General features: G+C 61.9%; 1 protein-coding gene across 2 annotated transcripts; it reads left to right on the top strand.

Annotated features, from left to right (window-relative positions):
• The first annotated feature begins 291 nt into the window (after window positions 1-291).
• Window positions 292-16,883, top strand: EML3 (EMAP like 3). 2 transcript variants are annotated; one of them, XM_050960552.1, is made up of 24 exons: window positions 292-404; window positions 4,054-4,221; window positions 4,455-4,542; window positions 4,921-5,370; window positions 5,878-5,991; window positions 6,309-6,337; window positions 6,519-6,554; window positions 6,928-7,051; window positions 7,430-7,579; window positions 7,945-8,014; window positions 8,289-8,399; window positions 8,800-8,895; window positions 9,487-9,621; window positions 9,785-9,923; window positions 10,122-10,273; window positions 12,712-12,837; window positions 13,111-13,242; window positions 13,477-13,544; window positions 13,843-13,931; window positions 14,189-14,286; window positions 14,813-14,900; window positions 15,140-15,238; window positions 15,409-15,539; window positions 16,055-16,883. In XM_050960552.1, exons 1-24 carry the CDS (start codon window positions 359-361, stop codon window positions 16,250-16,252), a joined length of 2,937 nt encoding a protein of 978 aa, XP_050816509.1. In that variant the 5' UTR covers window positions 292-358; the 3' UTR covers window positions 16,253-16,883. The 2 variants fall into 2 exon arrangements, with proteins under 2 accessions (XP_050816509.1, XP_050816510.1); XM_050960553.1 differs by lacking the exon at window positions 4,921-5,370.
• Window positions 16,884-17,586: the final 703 nt, after the last annotated feature.

Raw genomic sequence — 17,586 nt, 5'->3', positions numbered from 1 at the left:
GGGCTCAGGGAGGGGACTAGCGTCTAGTGGTTAGAGCAGGAGGCTGGGAGCCTGGACTCCTTCCGTTCCCCACCATGCCCTGTCTCTCTGGGTGCCCTTCGCCTCTGGGGGCTCTCAGTTCCTGGGCCCTTCGTCCCACAACTCTCGCCTCTGGATTTGTCGCTGGAGTCGCTCCGGCAGCGAAGCGTTAACCCCCCTGCCTGCCCCGAGCCAAGCGAATCCGGAGTCACATCGGGATCGGGCCCGGGCTGCGGAGGGGAAATGACACGGCGCGCCGCTTCCTGGGGTGGGGGAGCCGCGGCCGCAGCGCTCGCTGCTTCCCTGGCGCTCACACGGCGAGTCGGGGCGCCAGGGGCGCATGGCCCGCGGTGCGATGGACCGGTGCGCGAACCACAGCCCCGCGGGTGAGTGCGGGGGGCCCGGCCAAGCTGCCAGATCCGAGGCGCGGCTCCCCCGCGCTCCGGACCGCCAGGGGCCCGTGTTCCGCCCGGGCCCCGCTAGCGGATCGGGGGCTGGAGGCGGGGCTGTGCGGGTGGGAGCCGGGGACCTGGCGAGGCGGGTTGGGGTACATGAGGAGGGTGTGTGGGGCGCGTTTTGTGGGGGTGCAAGGTGTGCATGGGGTCAGGGTGGGGAGGCAGGTGTTTGGGGGTCCATGGGGAGGGGGTGTTATGGAGCGAGCATGGCTTGGGGGAGGGGGATTCAGGTGTTGGGGAGTCCATGGGGTGTATTGTGGGGATGCAGGGGTTATGGTTCAGCTGGAGGGTGCTCTGTGTTTGCAGATGGGGGGTGGGGGTGTTGACTGCATGCTGGGCACTTGGGTATGTGTGGAAAGGGGGTGTACTTTGTGTAGGGGGTCTGTGAGGAGGGGAATGCACTGCCTGGGAAGGGGCTGGGGGCGCAGTTATTGGGGGGCACTGTGTGTGAAGGGGAGTGGGCTGGGTGGGGGAGGGTGTATTGGATGGGGTAGGTAGGTATAAGAAGGGTGCTAGGGTGTGCATAAGAAGGCAGGGGTTGTGTGTGGGGGGGGTGCATGTTGTGCTGGGGAGAGTGGGAGGCTCTTCCTCCTAGGACAGAGTTTGAAATTCCTCTTTGGGGTCCCCCTCTCTCTGATCTCCTCCCCCAATACCTCCAAACTGCCAAACACACACACCTCCTGCCCCATTGCACCTTTCTCTCCACAGAGACTCAGCCTCACTAGCTGCCATGGCTTTATCCATTTCACAGATGGGGGCACTGAGGCCCAGAAAGGCACACATGGAGCTGGGAATAAACCCAAGAGTTTTGGTTCCCAGCACCCCTCCAAGCCACAATACCCCCAGTTCTGAAGCTGGGGATGGAACCCAGGCATCCTGGCTCCCAGTCCAGTCCCTTAATTGCAAAGTTGGCCTCCTTCCATCTCTGGACAGGCTGGCATAGCGTCTGCAGTGGGGCTGTGTGCCCCATCTCTGCAGGATTGTTGGCTCCCCTAGCACCCCTGGTACCCCCCCGCCCTGTGGAAACATCAGTGCTTCCTAACCATCCTGAAGCCAGGAGGAAGCTCAGCCAGCGCAAAGGCAGCCCAGCCCAGAGACATGGGGGAGGAGGGAAGACTGGAGAGGGGGGTGTCAGGTCACTGGTCAGAACTAGGGGGAGCAGAGAAGGAAATTCAGGTGGTGTCTGTCTGGGCCCCTACTCCAACTCTGCTGCTTTACAGGGCTCTCCTGCCATTGGACCACTGGGCTGGTGGGTCGTCTGGCCTGGGGCTGGCCTTGCTCCTCACTCTGAGTCTAAAGGTCCCTGTAGTGCTGGGTAGCATCCCACACTGGGTCCAAAGGTCCCATCAGTCCTGGCGTCCTGCCCCACCTCCCACTGGCAGCTGCTGTCTCCACCCCACCCCACTGCCCCTCCTTGTGTGCAGAGGGCCAGGGAGTTGAGTCCTGACGGGGGGCTCTGTCTAGCCTGGGTCTGCCCATCAGGGGCACAGAAACTAACAGGCCCCTTGTCCCCTCCCCCTTTAGCTCTAGCCAGTCCTGGCTGGGGTTCATGTTGTAGCACAGATCCCATACCCACATGTGGGGGGGATGACTTACCCCCCAAGCCCAGCTGGGAGTCACAGTGGTGGTAGAAATAGATGTGCTGGGGGTGCTTGAAGTAGTAATAACAACACCAAATACCTGGTTTCCATGGATTCCATTCTCAGCACCTCCACTGTGAAAATTGTTCCAGCACCCTCGGGCCATCCCCATGTCCAGGGAACAGAACCCCTAGGGTTCAGCAGCTCTGTTGGCTGGGGATGTTGGATTCATAAACTCAGCCCCCCGCACCCCCATGCCATCTCTCCAGACCCAGATTGTCCTATTGATGACACCAAACCCAAGCTGGACCCAGCCTAGGGGCCCATGTGGACATGTGTGCTGCTGGTGGAGGGAAGCCGGGAGATGGGAAAGCAACCAGCTCAATCCCACACTCCTCCAGGCCTGCCCCCACCAGCTCCAGGCCTATTCCCCAGGCCTACCCCTGGACCCATCCCCCAAGATGACCCCTTCTTCTCCCTCTCCCCCCAAGTTTTGGGCCTATCCCCCAGGCCTGGCCCCTGCTCCCCATGGGCCTCTCTCTAGCCAGGTGGCAGCCGGAAGAGGTAGGGGGTTGGGTAGCTGAGCCCATCTGCCCCATATCCTCAGCCAGAAGACCTCCACCGCAGCCGTGCTCAATGCCCAGCCATAGCCCCCTGGCACTGCCCTCTTCTTCCCCCTCCTCCCACCCAGAGCAGGGAGGAAGCTGCCATGGGTCCAGAGATTGCAGAAATGAGCAGGATCAGAGTGCTGGGAGACCCCCAGGGCAGTAACCCCATTCCCCAGCACCCAGTCCTACATCTCCTCCCTGCAGCTGGCAAGGGAGCACCAGGCCCTGAAGGGTTAATGCCAAGCTGAGCACCTCACCCAAAAATGTCACCCAACGTGTTTCCCTGGGGGTGGGTGGGGGGTGCGGCTTCCTGCGAGGAACTGCTAGAAAAAGCAGGTCTGTGGTTTAAGGCGCAGGATGGGTCAAGGATGCCTGGTTTCTAGCCTCAGCTCTGAGGGGGCTGGAGGCTAGTGGTTAGAACAAGGGAGGCTGGGAGCCAGAGCTCTTGGTAGTGTCCCATGGTGCCGTGCCCAGTCCAGCCCCTCCCTCTTTGGTGCTTGACCAGTTGGCCTGCCCAACTCTTGGCTTTCCTGACCAGCCTCTTGCCAGGCTGCCCCTCCCCCCCTGAGGTGCCCTCCCCTCTCTGGCTGGGTCTGGGCTGTCAGGCTGGTGCCTGGGGGAGTTATAAATGCCACTGAGAAAGCAGCTTTGTGTTTGACTGGGGCTGCAGCTCCCTGGGGACAAAGCAGGGCCTGTCCGGGGCTGGGGGCGTGGGGCAGTGGGGGTGGATGTCATCAGCGCATTGTGCTGGAGTCTGCTCGGAGAGCTGCCCCTAGTGCGTGTGTGTGTGGGGGGGGAGGGTACCATCCAGGGCATTCCTCCCATTCCCTCTGGCCCTGTACAGAGCCCCGGGCCCTTTTCAGCCTGGGCTTCCTGCTCCTCCTCAATCCTCCCTGTGGGGGCTCATCTGCTGGGGCTGGCCTGGGTAGAAATAGTGCTTTGGTCCTTGCCCCATCATGCAGCAAGGGGTGTTGGGGTGGGGAGCGGCCCCAGTGAGCAGGCACTGTCCAGCCCCTTCTCCCTGGCGTCAGCTTCCCCGTCTCTCGGGATTGGGTGTTAGAGGTCTTCGGGGCTCCATTCCATGTGAGGATGTTAGAGGAGGGGGATTGGGAGCCGGAACTCCTGGGTTCTGTCCCTGCTCTGGGAGGGGTGTGGGGTCTAGTGGTTAGAGCAGGGGCTTGTAGGTCAGGACTTATGGGTTCTATCCCCAGCTCTGGAAGGGACATGGAATCTAGCAAGTTAGAGCAGCATGGGGCTGTGGGTCAGGACTCCTGGGTTCTGTCCCTGCTTTGGGAGGAGCGTGGGGTCTAGTGGTTAGAACAGGGACCTGGTTTGGGGGCAGGAATCTGCCCAAGTGGCTGGAGCTAACGATTCTGATGCTTCCCCTGCTAGATGAGACTATCACAGCCCTGCGCCCTGACCGGTTGGCCAGCCTGGAGCTCCGGTTGCAGAGCCAGGAGGAGGAGCTGACGCTGGTGAAATCAGCACTGGCTGACGCGCTGCGGAGACTCAGCCTCTACGACCAGCAGATCCCACTCCTCACACAGCAGCTACTAGCAGGTGGGACATGCAGGAACAGGGATAGGAGTCTAGAGGGGGGCGCTGCATGGAGCAGGGCAGAAGCGCTGGGTGTGGGCGGAGCTCTGGGTTACTCCAGCCCCAGGCTCTCCCAGAAGAGGGTGCTGTAGGGCACGGGGCAGGAGCAGTCAGGGCACTGTGGAAGGCAGCGTTAGAGTGATCTGGGGACTTGGGGTTTCCCATGGGGCTGACATTTCTCTGTCATTTCCCTGCAGCAAATGATGCCATCCCAGACACCCGGCTGTTTCTGGATCCTTTGCTGGGCCATGGGGCATCCTGGATCCCACTGACAGCCAGCTGCAGGTATCACCCAGGTTGTTCCCCCACCCTGGCGCAGGGACCGCAGGGACTTCTGGCTCAGGAACAGGGAGGGGGCCAGGGCCATGAGGCAGGCACGACCCTGAGGTTCAGGATAAGTACTGAGGGGGGAGAGAATGCCAGGTTTGGGGAGGGGACCCCAGGGCAAGCCCCCCAGATGGGAGTGAAGAGGGGATGGGGGCAGTGGGGGTATTTTGGGGAGACAGTAGGCAGAGGCCATGGGGTCAAGTCAGGGGATTGGAGGGGTAAGAGGTTTTGGGGCGGGCAGTGTGGGTAGGTTGAGGGGGGTGAGGTGGGCACTTGAGGGGCCTTCTATGCCATGGGGCATTCTCTCAGCCCATGCAGTGGTGCTTTGGTTCACAGCCCAGTGCCTGCGTCGAGAGTTGTGCACCATGAGGAGTTGGGTGCAGGGAGCCTGCCCATCAGCACTGGGACCCAGACTGACGAGTCAGCCCTGCTGGACTTGAAGTGGGGCTGGAGCCCCAGCCACAGGACTCCTCTAGGGATCGGGGTCAAGGCAGAAGAGCCAAACGCCCCAAGGATGCCTCACAGTCCACTAGGCCTGGCCCAGCCAGCCTCAGCCCCCGACATACTGGGAGCAGGCCCTGTCCCGGACTCCTCCGAGCCTCCCCACGACTGTGAAGCAGCCATCCCACTTCATGGCAGTGCAGATGGCAGCCAGCCCCCTGAGAGTCAGCTCCATAGGGAGGAGATGCTATCTCCGGAGCCCCCATCCGAGGGGAGCAGCAGCAGCAGTGCCACGGCCTCCCCGGTGCCGGCTGTCCATGCCCTGAAAGGCACCAGGAAAGAGCTGTGAGTGGGGGACGGAGGGGGCACCAGGGTACCTGGGCTCTATTGTCAGCTCTGGGACGGGAATGAGGTCTAATGGCTAGAGCAGAGGTGTGGAAGCCAGGGCTCTGGGTGGAGATTGGGGTCTACTGGGTGAGTGTGTGTTTACAGGGGCCAGAAGTTGGAGGGTGAAGGAAACTGTCTGGGAACCAGGATTCCTGGGCTCTGTTTCCAGTTGATGTGCCCAGTCACATCCCCCAGTGAGCCTGAACTGTGGGGCTGGTAAAATCAGACTCTGTCTGTGTCTTCGGCCCCCCACACCGGGGAGCCAGGCTGAGGAGAGCCTCAGGGGGAATCACTGAACAAAGGGCCCCATTCTCCCCTTTGCTTGAGGTGGGGTGTGGGTGGATTGATGTGGAAAAAGGGAGTTCATGTCAGGGTGCCCCTGCCTTGTGGAGCTGGGGTGTGGCTCATACTGACCCTTCCAGTGCATGTAGTTAACCCTTTGCTGATCACTCCCTCTCCCCCCAGCCTGCGCAGGAACAGCTCCTCCGACAAGCCTGACAAGGCCAAGGCCCGGCAGTGCCTTAGCAAGAAGGCAGCATCCTCCGCCAACCTGCTCACGCGCTCCAGCAGCTTGGAGAAGTAGGGACACTGCAACCTCACCCCCACCCTGAACCAGTGCCCCCCACTCCCTGCGGTGATCCCAGCTGGGATCAGCCGTCCCCATGCACACCCTGCCCCCCACAGCGATCCCTGCTGGAAACAGCCCCACTCCTTGCGGTGACCCCTGCTGGGAACATCCCTTCCTCCACATCCCCTGCCTTCCACCGCGATCCCTGCTGGAACACCTCCCCCACACACCCTGCTACATAGGGCTCCCCCTGCTCCACTCCCCACAGTTAGAGCCAGAGCCCACTCCCTGCAGCCCGCCCTGCTGATGCTCTGCTTTTCCCTTCCAGCCGGATGAAGGACCCTAACCTGAGCCCAGGTGAGCTGCGGGAAAGATGAGTGGTGGTCAGTGCCCGGGGGGGTGTCATTTCACTGGTGCCAGAGCCCTGGGCAGTGTGGGGAGGGCACATGGTTGGGGGGCAGAATTCAGCCCCTTGCCCTGGTCCTTGTTGTCTCCACACGTGGCCCAAAATCTCCTGATGCTCCCTGTTTCCTTGCAGGGCCCTTGGGGTCTCGGCGTGGGACCTACAACCTTGGTGAGGCTACTGGGGCAGGCATTGGAGGCTGCCCTGGGTGGCTGGAGCCACGGGGGGTGGGATGGGACCCAATACATGTTTCTGATGGGGCTTGTGAGATGATGTGCCTGCAGGGGCGGGGGGAGGGGGGTAGCCCAGGGGATGGTGTTGTAGGAGGTCAGGTGTGTGTGGGACTGGTGAATGAGATGGAGAGGGGAGGGGATTGGGTGGAGCCGGGGGGTGGGATGGCCTGGGAGTGTGGTGCTCTGGGGGATGGAGTGGGTGGAGGTGGAAGGGGGTTCGATGGGTTGGGTGTGGGCAGGCTGCATGGGATGGGCGTGGGGGGGTGGCGCTAGCTATGACCTGTCTCCCTCCCACTCCCACTAACCCCCAGAGGGCCTCTCGATCAAGATGTTCCTGCGGGGCCGGCCCATCACCATGTACATCCCATCGGGCATCTCCCACTACGAGGAGCTGCGTGCGGAGTTGCCTGCTGAGCACCTGCAGCTCGACTGGGTGTATCCTTCAGCAGGGCAAAGCGCCCCCCGCCCCCCCAGCCTGCACCTTCCCTGCCACAGGCAGCACTACTCCCCACAGAGCACTATGCCCCCTGCTCCCTCCAGAGGGTGCTGTGCTCCTGGCCCCCTGGCCCTGCCCACAGGGTGCACTGTGTCCCCCTCCAGAGAGTGCTGCACTCCTGCCCCCCCCGAGGGTGCTGTACTCCCAGCCCCCCTTGCAGCCCCACAGGGTGCGCTGTGACCCCCTCAGAGGGTGCTGCACTCCCACCCAACCCTCACATCCCCTGAGGTGCACTGTCCCCCTCTGTCTCCCCAGCCCTGGTGCTGGCTGGCTTGGCCCCCTTGTTCCCCTCTGTGCTCCTTGACAGGCCTGCCCAGCTATGGGTACCGCGGCCGGGACAGCCGCTCCAATCTTTACGTGCTGGCCTCAGGGGAGCTAGTTTACTTCATTGCCTGTGTGGTGGTGCTGTACCACATCCAGCACCGCAGCCAGCGCCACTACCTGCGCCACACCGACTGTGTGCGATGGTGAGTGCACGGGGCAGCACTGATGGCATGCGAGGGGCAGTGTGAGGGGGCAGCACCGATGGCATGCAAGGGGGCAGCACCAACAGTGTGCGAGGAGGAGTGTGAGGGGGTGTGTGGACCGATGGCCAGGGCCTGGGGGGCACTGACTGAAGGAGATGGGGAGTACTTTGGGGCACAGAACAGCTGGGCAGCACCAACTACGACAGAGGGAGGTACACGGTGGCATGGGCTAATGTGGAGGGCAAGGGCACAGGGGGCACTGACTGCGGCAAGGGCACGTGGGGGGTCCCACTCTGGTCTCCACCTTGGCTGTGGACCCTGAGTTTTTGAGCCAATAACACTCCCCGCCTGTCTCTCCCCTGCAGCCTGGCCGTGCATCCCGACAGAGTGCGTGTGGCCACAGGGCAGACTGCTGGAGTGGACAAGGATGGCAAGGTACCCACCGAGAGGGGACAGATCCTGCAGGGCTGTCCCAGAGCGGGATTTAGGGAAGTCCCACTGAGCCAGCTTCCTGGAGATCCGGGTGAGAAACCCTGCCATGCCCTGGGCTCTGGCCCAGCAGGGTGGGGAGAGCAGCGATCTCAGTGCCGGAGGCCAGACCTACCACAGGGTCCCTCACCAGGAGGCCCTGTCTCCTGGGACCTGCCCCCCAGGTCCCTGACACCCCCCAGCTCCTGTGTCTGTCCCTGTCCTGTCTCTTCTCTTGCAGCCCCTGCAGCCCTTTGTGCACATCTGGGACTCCTCCACGCTGCTCACCCTGCAGCAGATCGGCCTGGGGAGCTTCGAGCGGGGCGTTGGCTCCCTTGCCTTCTCCACTGCTGTGAGTTCAAGCACTAGCTCTGCCCCCCCCTTGGCCTCACGTCTCCCTGCCTTCCCTTTCTCCACCCCCAACTCAAATCCATGCCCCACGCTGCCCATTGTCCCACCCCAGCTTGGATCCTTCCTTGCCCCCTTGGGCTCTGGGGGCAGGACTCCCTCAGGACAACCTGACAGGAGGTGAAGTGGCTGGAGTGCCCCCAATTCCCCCTCCCTTCCCAGTCCTTGTCAGCCCTGGCTGTGCTGGGAGCCTGGGCTGTGCAATTTGGGGGTGGTGGGGAGATGAATTTGTGTCCCCTATCCAGCCCCCCCATCCCCTGCATGTTCCCTATTCCCCTGTGTTCCCATATTCCTTCCTTGAGGAGCCCCCGTTGGCAACTCTTTTTCCCGTCTGCCATCTGCAGGACCAGGGGGCCTATCTGTGCGTGGTGGACGACTCCAACGAGCACATGCTGTCGGTGTGGGACTGTGCCCGCGGCACCAAGCAGGCTGAGATCAAGGTGAGCCAGGAGGCAGACTCCAGGGCTGCATAACATTGCAGGGAACAGAATCCAGGAGTCCTGACTCCCAGCCCCCATCACTGCTCCCACCCACTAGCTCCCACTCCCTTCCCTGAGCTGGGAAGAGAACCCAGGCTTCAGGGCCGCAAGCCCCGCTCTCCTTCACTGGCTGATGCTGCGGTGCTGCTCCTGCTTTCTGAGTGCTGTTTCCATGGCACTCTGTACATATTTGGGGAGCTGAGGTCATTGTGTTGCCCCCCTGCCACCACACAGGGACCCTAGGCTGGGCCAAGGGTCTGAGGCTGGGCTGTGCATTGATTCCGCTTTCCTGGGGATGGAGCTAGCTGCAGGAGGAGGACTCCCCTGGGGTAGAGGTGCCCCCCAAAACTCATCGAGAGACCCCCCCCAGCCCCTGGGCATCCCCCTGCCCCCGGTGCCATCCACTGGTGGGAAAGGAGCAATGAGGGGTCTCCCCATCCCCACCCTTAGGGGGGCCCAACACAGAATCCTGCTGGGCAGCCACAATCCCCGCATGCCCCTGACCCTCCAGTTGCCCCCTGTCCTGTCATGCCCCCTCTCTCCCCTCTCCAGAGCACCAACGAGTCCGTGTTCACAGTGGAGTTCAACCCCCAGGACAGCAGCAACTTCATCACCAGTGGGAAATCCCACGTCTACTTCTGGACCTGGAGCGGCAGCACCCTGAGCAAGAAGCAGGGCATCTTCGGGGTGAGGGGCTGGGGGCTGGCTGGAGAGGGCAGTTCTCAGCCCGGCCGGGGGCCTGTGCTGAGCCTGGCTGGGGAAGGGCTCTGGACTCAGCCTGTGAGGGGCTGGGCCTAGCTGCCTCGTGAGCCGCCCCTCGGTTCACTTCTCCCCCCACCCCCATTTCCAGAAGTACAAGAAGCCCAAATTCATCCAGTGCTTCCTGTTCGATGCAAACGGGGACGTGCTGACTGGGGACTCAGAGGGAAACATCCTGACCTGGGCGCGCACGGCCGCCGACATCCGCACGCTGGGCAAGGGCGCCAAAGGTATCAGGGGTGGGAGGCCTGCACAGACCCCTGGGTTGGGGGCAGGAACCCCTAGGCTGAGGAAGGCCTGCACAGACCCCTGGGCTGTGGCGGGTGTGAAGATGGGGGGGAACCCTGGAGTGGACGGAATGCAGGACTCCTCTGGGCTGGGAGGGGTGGGGGGAGAGGACCCAGCATTGACCCCACCCCACATTGCAGAGACCTACCAGATCGGGCGTCAGACCCGGGCACACGAAGGCAGCATCTTCTCGCTCTGCCTGCGGCGCGACGGCTCGGTGCTGAGTGGGGGCGGGAAGGACCGGCGCCTTGTGCACTGGAGCCCCAGCCTTGCCCTGCTTCAGGAGGTGGAGGTGAGGGGGACCCTGAACCTGCGTGGGGTAGGGATCCAAAGCGGGAGCAGGGCAGTGGTTCTTGGGGTGGCATCTGCGTGGGATTGGGGTGAGGTTGACTATGGGGGATCCATAGGGGATTGTAGGTGGAAGGAGTGAGCTCAGAATCTGCCAGTGTTGGAAGGGGGAGATGGGCAAGGGGATCTGTGGGGAGGGTTGGAGTGTATGCAGGGGTTGGGCAAGGGGATCTGGGGTTGGACACAGAGATGGATGGGGATTTGCCTGCAGGATTTGTTGGCGGGGAGGTGTTTGGGGGTTGGTGTGGGGTCTGTAGTGGGTGGGGGATCTGTGGGGGTGGGAAAGGGGTGTTTGGGGGTTGATGAGGGGGCTGTAGTGGGTGGGGGGGATCTGCGGGGGTGGGTGTCACGGAGTACTCGGGTGATGCTCTGGAACTATTCCCTATGAAGCCAGCCAGAACTCTGGGGAGTCTCCTCTCTCTGAGCATACTGTCGCCAGGGCAAGAAGCTTACACAGCTTCGACCTTCCTGGTCTGACCTCCGAGCATTCAGCATCCCCTTCCACACCATGTGCTTCCCGCAGTGAGTCCACCCAGGTGGGGCTCCTGGGGAAGCCAGGGGGACGTGTACCCCAACTCCACAGTCAGACGTGACTCTCAGCCAGCCAGTAAAACAGAGGGTTTATTAGTCAACAGGAACACAGACTTTGTTAGCAGAGAAATCAGTGACTTTCAGCCAAGTCCATCTTGGGGAGTCTTGGGCCAGAAGCCCTAGACTCCCTCTCTCCCAGTCCCCACAAGCAAACTGCCAGCTTCCAGCAACCTGACCTCAGACACCCCAGTTGCTCCTCCTCCTTCTCTTTGTCTGACTTCCTGGCAAAGAGTCACCTGGTTGTATCCTCCTCCTGGGTCTCAGGTTATGAAGGGCAGGGGTCACGTGCAGGCAGCTGGAGCAACCTCACCTGCCCCAGAGATCTCAGCCAAAGTCACACACCGCTATTCCCACCACCGAGGTATTGGTGCAGCACATGGGGAAACCGAGGCGCACACACTATTCATGCAAAACAGTAAAACTCACATAGGCTCAACAGTAAAACTTGCATACAACATAACAAGAGAAAATCTCCACTACATCACAGTGGGCAGAGGGTGTTTGGGGGCTTGGTGAGGGGGCTGTAGTGGGTGGGAGATCTGCGGGGTGGGCAGTGGGTGTTTGGGAGTCAGTGAGGGGGCTGTAGTGGGTGGGGGATCTGCGGGATGGGCAGTGGGTGTTTGGGAGTCAGTGAGGGGGCTGTAGTGGGTGGGGGATCTGCAGGGGCAGGCAGAGGGTGTTTGGGAGGTTGGTGAGGGGGCTGTAGTGGGTTTGGGGATCTGCAGCGGTGGACAGGGCGTATTTGGGAGTCGGTGCAGGGGCTGTAGTGGGGATGTCATGGAGTCCCCAGGCGATGTTCTGGAACTGGTCCCCACAAAGCCAGTCAGGACTTTGGGGAGCCTCCTCTCCCTTGGAGCAGACTGTCTCCAGGGCAAGAAGCTCACACGGCTTCACCTCCTGGGTCTCTCCTTGGAGCATTCAGCATCCTCTGCCCCTCCGTGCACTTCCTACAGCGAGCCCACCCCAGCGGGGTCCTGGGGAAGCCACAGGGTCTTGCACCCCCACTTTGCAGTCAGACGTGACTCTCAGCCAGCCAGTAAAACAGAGGTTTATTAGATGACAGGAACATGATCTAAAACAGAGCTTGTAGGTACCATGAACCGGACCTCTCGGCCGGGTCCATTCTGGGGGGCAGTGAGCCAGACCCCACCGTCTGCACTTCACTCCTCGTCCCCAGCCAGCTCCAGACCCCCAACCCCTCCAGCCCCTCCTCCTCTGCTCAGTTCCTTTCCTGGGCCAGGAGGTCACCTGACCTCTTTGTCTCCAACACCTTCAGTTGGCACCTTTGCAAAGAAGGGGCCCAGGCCATCAGTTGCTAGGAGATAGAGTGCCAGGCATTTAGGTGCACTGGCCCTTTGCTCTGCAGCAATCACACACCCTTATTCCACCACCTAGATACTTAAGAACTGCATAGGGGACACTGAGGCACCAACACAGTATTCAAGGGAAACATTAAGAACATTCCCAGTTCGTCAAGGGGGGGTGTGATTCTGCAGGGGCAGGCAGAGGGTGTTTAGGGGATCAGTGAGGGGGCTGTAGTGGGTTTGGGGATCTGTGGGGGGTGGTGGTTGGGGAACTACAGAAGTCATGGGTGGAAGCACAGGATCTGCAGGGTGCGTGTCTGGGGTGCAGCAGGAGGCTGTGGGTGGGAGGAGGCATAGGTGAATCTGCTGGAGGGGAAGGGGTCTATAGGAGTCATGGGTGGGGATGAGGATCTGCAGTGAGCATGTAGGGGGATCTGTGGCTCCTGCTATCTCCACCCCTGCTCAGTCAGCCCCTGGTGCCCCCCAGATCCCGGAGCAGTTTGGAGCTGTGCGCACCATCGTTGAGGGCCCCAGGGATGAGCTGCTGGTTGGGACTACGCGCAATGCGCTGCTCAGGGGCAGCCTGGCCGCTGGCTTCACCCCCATCATCCAGGTGAGCAGGGAGCTGGAGGGCCTGGGGGATACAGAGACTGAGGGGCTGTGGGAGGGCTTGGGAAAGAGAGGGGTTTAGGGGAGGAGTATGGGGGTACAGCAGGGTGGGGGCTGCTTGGGAAAGCAGAGGGCCCTATGGAATGGCAAGGGGGACAAATGGGGTTGGGGGCTGGGGAGCAATGGGGGAGCAGATGGGATTGAGGTCATAGGGAGCAGCATACAAAGGGGCGAGCTAGGCCCCTGCCTGTCCCTCTCAGGCTCTCCTTGGTTGCAGGGTCACACAGACGAGCTGTGGGGCTTGGCCACCCACCCCTCGCGGAGCCTCTTCCTCACCTGCGGGCATGACAGGCAGGTCTGCATGTGGGACAGCGGGGAGCACACGGCAGCCTGGAGCCTCACCCTGGAGGTACCACCCTGGGGGGATGGGGAGACGCAGTGGGCTGGAGCCTTCTCCTGGAGGTACCGCCCCAGGAGGCATGGGAGGGACTCAGTGGGCTGGAGCCTCCCCTGGAGGTAGCGCCCTGAGGGAGATGCTAGGACACAGTGGGCTGGAGCCTCCCCCTGGAGGTAGTGCCTGAGGAGGTGGGGTGGGGTAGGTGGGAGGAGGGTCAAGGTCCTTACAGGGTGTCTCCCCCTCCAGGAGACTGGTCTCTGCGCTGATTTCCATCCCAGTGGCCGGGTGGTGGCTGTAGGACTCAACACTGGACGGTAACTCTCTCCCCACCCACACATTGCCCCTATTCTGGCTCCTTAGTGGGTGCTGGGACAGCCCTTCCCGCCCCACCAGAGTCGCACCCAAAGGGGTTGAGGGGCTACTGGTGGCCCTGCAAGTAGCACCCTGAGATTTGGGGCTCTGCTCCCTGAGCCTGGCCCCCTGGGATTAAGGTGTCACTGAGTTTGCCCCCAGGGTCAGAACCCCCCCCTCTGTTGCCCCTGCTCCCTGGGGTGGGATCCCTTATCTGTCTCTGCACGTCTGGTGCTCTGACCCCCTCCTGTGCCCCCCCAGGTGGCTGGTGCTGGACACAGAGACACGGCAGGTGCTGTCAGGTGGCTCGGACGGGAACGAACAGCTCTCGGTGGTGCGCTATTCACCAGGTCAGACCGCCACGCCCCCCTGTCCCACACCCCTACCCTGCCCCACTCCCCTCCCCCGCAGGCCCCATTCCCACCAGGTTCTTCCCCCACTGTAGCTCTGGCCCCCAGCACTCCATGGCTTCATTCCCACCCCAGACAGCAAGTTTCTCCCATTCTCCCCCATCCCCCATGGATCTGTTCCCACCCCCTCCTCCGCCTCCCTTTTGCAGCTGCCCCCCACGTGGCCCCTTCCCACCCCTCTTTTCTCCCCCTTGCAGACGGTGAGTTCCTGGCTATCGGCTCCCACGACAACTTCATCTACATCTACAGCGTGGGGGATGGGGAGCGCAAGTACAGCCGCTTCGGCCGCTGCACGGTGAGGGGGGCAAGGAGAGAGGGCTGCTAGGATGATGCGGGCGGGGATGGGACCAGGGCCACCCAGAGGATTCGGGGGCCTTGGGCAAAGCGGGGGAGCTGCACCGCTTGTACTCACCTGGCAGCAGTCCGGCTCTTTGGCTGCATTTCGGTGGGGCGGGGGCCGTCAGTCGCTCCGCATCTTCGGCAGCACTGAAGGGCCCCCCACCACTGAAATGCCACTGAAGACCCGGACTGCCGCCGGGCCAGGGCTCGCAGGGCCCCTGCAGGGCTTGGGGCAAATTGCCCCACTTGCCCCCCCTCGGGTGTCCCTGGATGGGGCTACTGGGATGGTGGAGGGGGTCACTGAATCAAAGGTGGAGGAGGGAAGGGGAGAGGGTCTCTGGGAGATGTGGACGGGTCCTGGGAGCCAGGGGGGTGTATGATTCCAGGCCCCTGGATTATACCCCCTCGGGAGATGTCTGAGGCTGGGCTGGGGGGTCCTTGAGTAACTGGTTTTGATGCCCCATTCCTCCCCTTCCCCCCAGGGACACTCCAGCTTCATCACCCACCTGGACTGGTCCAAGGACAGCAAGTTCATCATGTCTAACTCTGGAGACTATGAGATCCTCTACTGTGAGTGCCAGGAAGTGGGCTGCTCAGGAGCCCGTCACCCTGGTGCCTGGGCGTGAGTTGCCCTCGTTGTGTGTGGGCCCATCCATAAGCCTCCGTCATGGGTGGAGGTGGCTCTGGTGCCCTGGGACAAGTGTGTGTGTCATCCCCTGGGTACCTGTGGCTGGGAGCTGTGCCCTCATGTGGCAGTGCCTGTTGCTGCAGCGGGACCCTAACCCCATGTCTCTCTCTCCCATTTGCAGGGGATGTGGCTGGCGGCTGCAAGCTGTTGAGGAATCGCTTTGAGAGCCGCGACCGGGAGTGGGCATCGTACACCTGTGTGCTGGGCTTCCACGTTTTTGGTGAGGGTTGGGCCCCATGGGGTGTGGGGGGAGAGGGCAAATGTTGGGGTACAAGGGGTCCCTGGGAGAAGAGTGTAACAGGGGGGGCGGGGAAGGGGTTCCAGGGGCTCTGAGAGCCATGGTCAGGAAGGAGCACTAACAGCTTGTGTATGTCGTATGTCCCCCTGCAGGCGTGTGGCCGGACGGCTCGGATGGCACAGACATCAACTCCCTGTGCCGCTCCCACAACGAGCGAGTAGTCGCTGTGGCAGACGACTTCTGCAAGGTGCATCTATTCCAGTACCCTTGTGCCAGAGCCAAGGTGAGACTGGCAAGGATGGGAGGGATTGGCCCTGTGCCAGGGCCAAAGTGAGACTGGCGGGGGTGGGGTTAACCCCTGTGCCAAGGCCAAGGTGAGACTGGAGGGGGTGGGGTTAACCCCGTGCCAGGGCCAAAGTGAGAAGAGTCATGCGAGGGGCGGGGGAGATTAACTAGGGTTTCATCTGCCCCTCTGCCCATTGGCTGGGGATTGCCCTGAGGGTTTGGGGCACAGGGATGCCCAGGGGGTCTTGGGCAGGGAACTGGGGACTCTATGGAGGGACATCCCAGGGGATCAGGGAGTCTCTGTAGGATCTTGGGCAGAGGAATGGGGTACCTCTGGGGATTCTGAGTGGGGTGGGGGGGTCTCAACTGGGGTATCAGGGTGGTCCTGGGGGTAGTGGCAGAGCCCAAGAGCCTCGACCAGAGAGTTGGGGAACACTCCAGAGGTTGTGGGTGGGGTGGGAAGCCAGTGGCAGCCCTCACCCCCTGACCCCACTCCCTTGTTCTCTCTTGCAGGCACCCAGCCACGTGTATGGGGGCCATGGGAGCCACGTGACTAATGTGCGCTTCACAAATGATGACAGCCACCTGGTCTCACTGGGGGGCAAGGACACCAGCATCTTCCAATGGCGGATGCTCGGGGGCAGCCTCCCCCACAGCTGCTCATTCTCCTCTGCCTCCCTCTCTTCCCAGGAGGCTGGGGGCTGTGCCTGAACTGGAGACACTGCAGGGACCAAGCCTCATTTGCCTGTGGGCCTGGACAGCTCTGGCACATGGACCCCAGCAAGCCAGGCCCAGCCAGAGGGTTCCCTCATCTCCTGGCACTAACACGTGCTCATAATGCGACCTGCTTCATTAACACTGGGGGGCAGGCCTGGATTCTGCTCAGGGCCCAGCACAGGTCAGAGTGGTGGGGCAGGGCTGAGGGCCTGTTGGCAGCTTCCACCACCAGGGCCCAGGGGCTCAGCTGGGAGGGTGCTAGGATTGGGGCTCTTGCCTTGAAGTCCTCATTGCATGAGGGCCGGGGGGAGGTGGGATGTCTGGCAGGGGAACTCATGGGGTTAGGGGGACTATGTGGGTGTTAATGGAGGCAGGCCGTCTTTAGGGCTGGGGCTGTCCCATATCCACCCTCACTCGGTTCCCCATTCCCAGAATGTGTGTACGATGGGGCCTGTCCACCTGGGGGCATTCTCTCTCCCCAGGGGCCTGAGGGCTTTCCCCAATGCTGGGACCAAGCCTGGAGAAGCAGGACATTGCTCTCCCCGCTTCGTTTACATTCCTGGCTGCGCCAGAGCAGCAAGACGCTGAACACTGTGAGAGGCAGCAATAAAGCCTTGGCATCAGGGGCTGGGCTCCTGTCTCCTTCCTGTCAGGGCTGGGGAGCAGGCGCACAGCAGCGTTAGGGGGTGGGGGGCATAAGGCTGTGGACAGAGGCCACAGCACTGGAGTGGGGGAGAGGAAGGCATGCTAGGGGCAGCAGAGGGTGGAGTTAGCCTGCATTAGGATGGGGCAGTGCAGGGATCACTGTTAACGTGGGAGGGGGGGCAGGAGCATGTTGAGGCTTTGGTTCCAGAGTGTGGGGAGAGAGGAATGAGGGATTTAGCTCCCCAAGTCTAGTCGGATACAGAAAGAACATCTACGCCTCTCTGCTTGGGGCTCTGTCATTCCTACATGGCAGGACACTGGAATTAGTGCAATGGTGCCCACTCCAGAGGTGGCTGCATCTCACCTTTGGATGCCGAATCCCCTTGCAATCAGTGAATTCATGGGCATGAGGAGTACATTAGTGGCTATTTTGGGCTGCACAGCTGTAAAATTGCATATGTACACGTATGCAAATAACCCTGGTGCCGTTGAGGCTGCTGGGAATTGCCCCTTGTTCCAGGGGCCGCCTCGCTGCAGAGCCCCTCGGAGGGGAATGGGTTAAAAACCCAGCGTTGCGGGCTCCCTCCGGAAAGGCCCGAGCGGGGCAGTCTCCGTCCGGAAATAGCCGAATGCTGCAGTCTCCGTATTTACCCGAAGATCGCTGGCAAGGTCCGAAGTTCTGC

Source organism: Gopherus flavomarginatus, chromosome 6 (assembly GCF_025201925.1).
Source record: "Gopherus flavomarginatus isolate rGopFla2 chromosome 6, rGopFla2.mat.asm, whole genome shotgun sequence".
NCBI lineage: Eukaryota > Metazoa > Chordata > Testudines > Testudinidae > Gopherus > Gopherus flavomarginatus.
Note: the sequence above shows the minus strand (reverse complement) of the source record. Positions and strands in the feature narration are given on the sequence as shown.

Bases quoted from the DNA above. Each gene is read 5' to 3' on its own strand.
- EML3 (XM_050960552.1), top strand. From the start codon at position 359: ATGGCCCGCGGTGCGATGGACCGGTGCGCGAACCACAGCCCCGCGG. The intron at 6,338-6,518 runs GTGAGCTGCGGG...GTTTCCTTGCAG, and splicing joins GGACCCTAACCTGAGCCCAG to GGCCCTTGGGGTCTCGGCGT. The intron at 8,896-9,486 runs GTGAGCCAGGAG...TCCCCTCTCCAG, and splicing joins CCAAGCAGGCTGAGATCAAG to AGCACCAACGAGTCCGTGTT.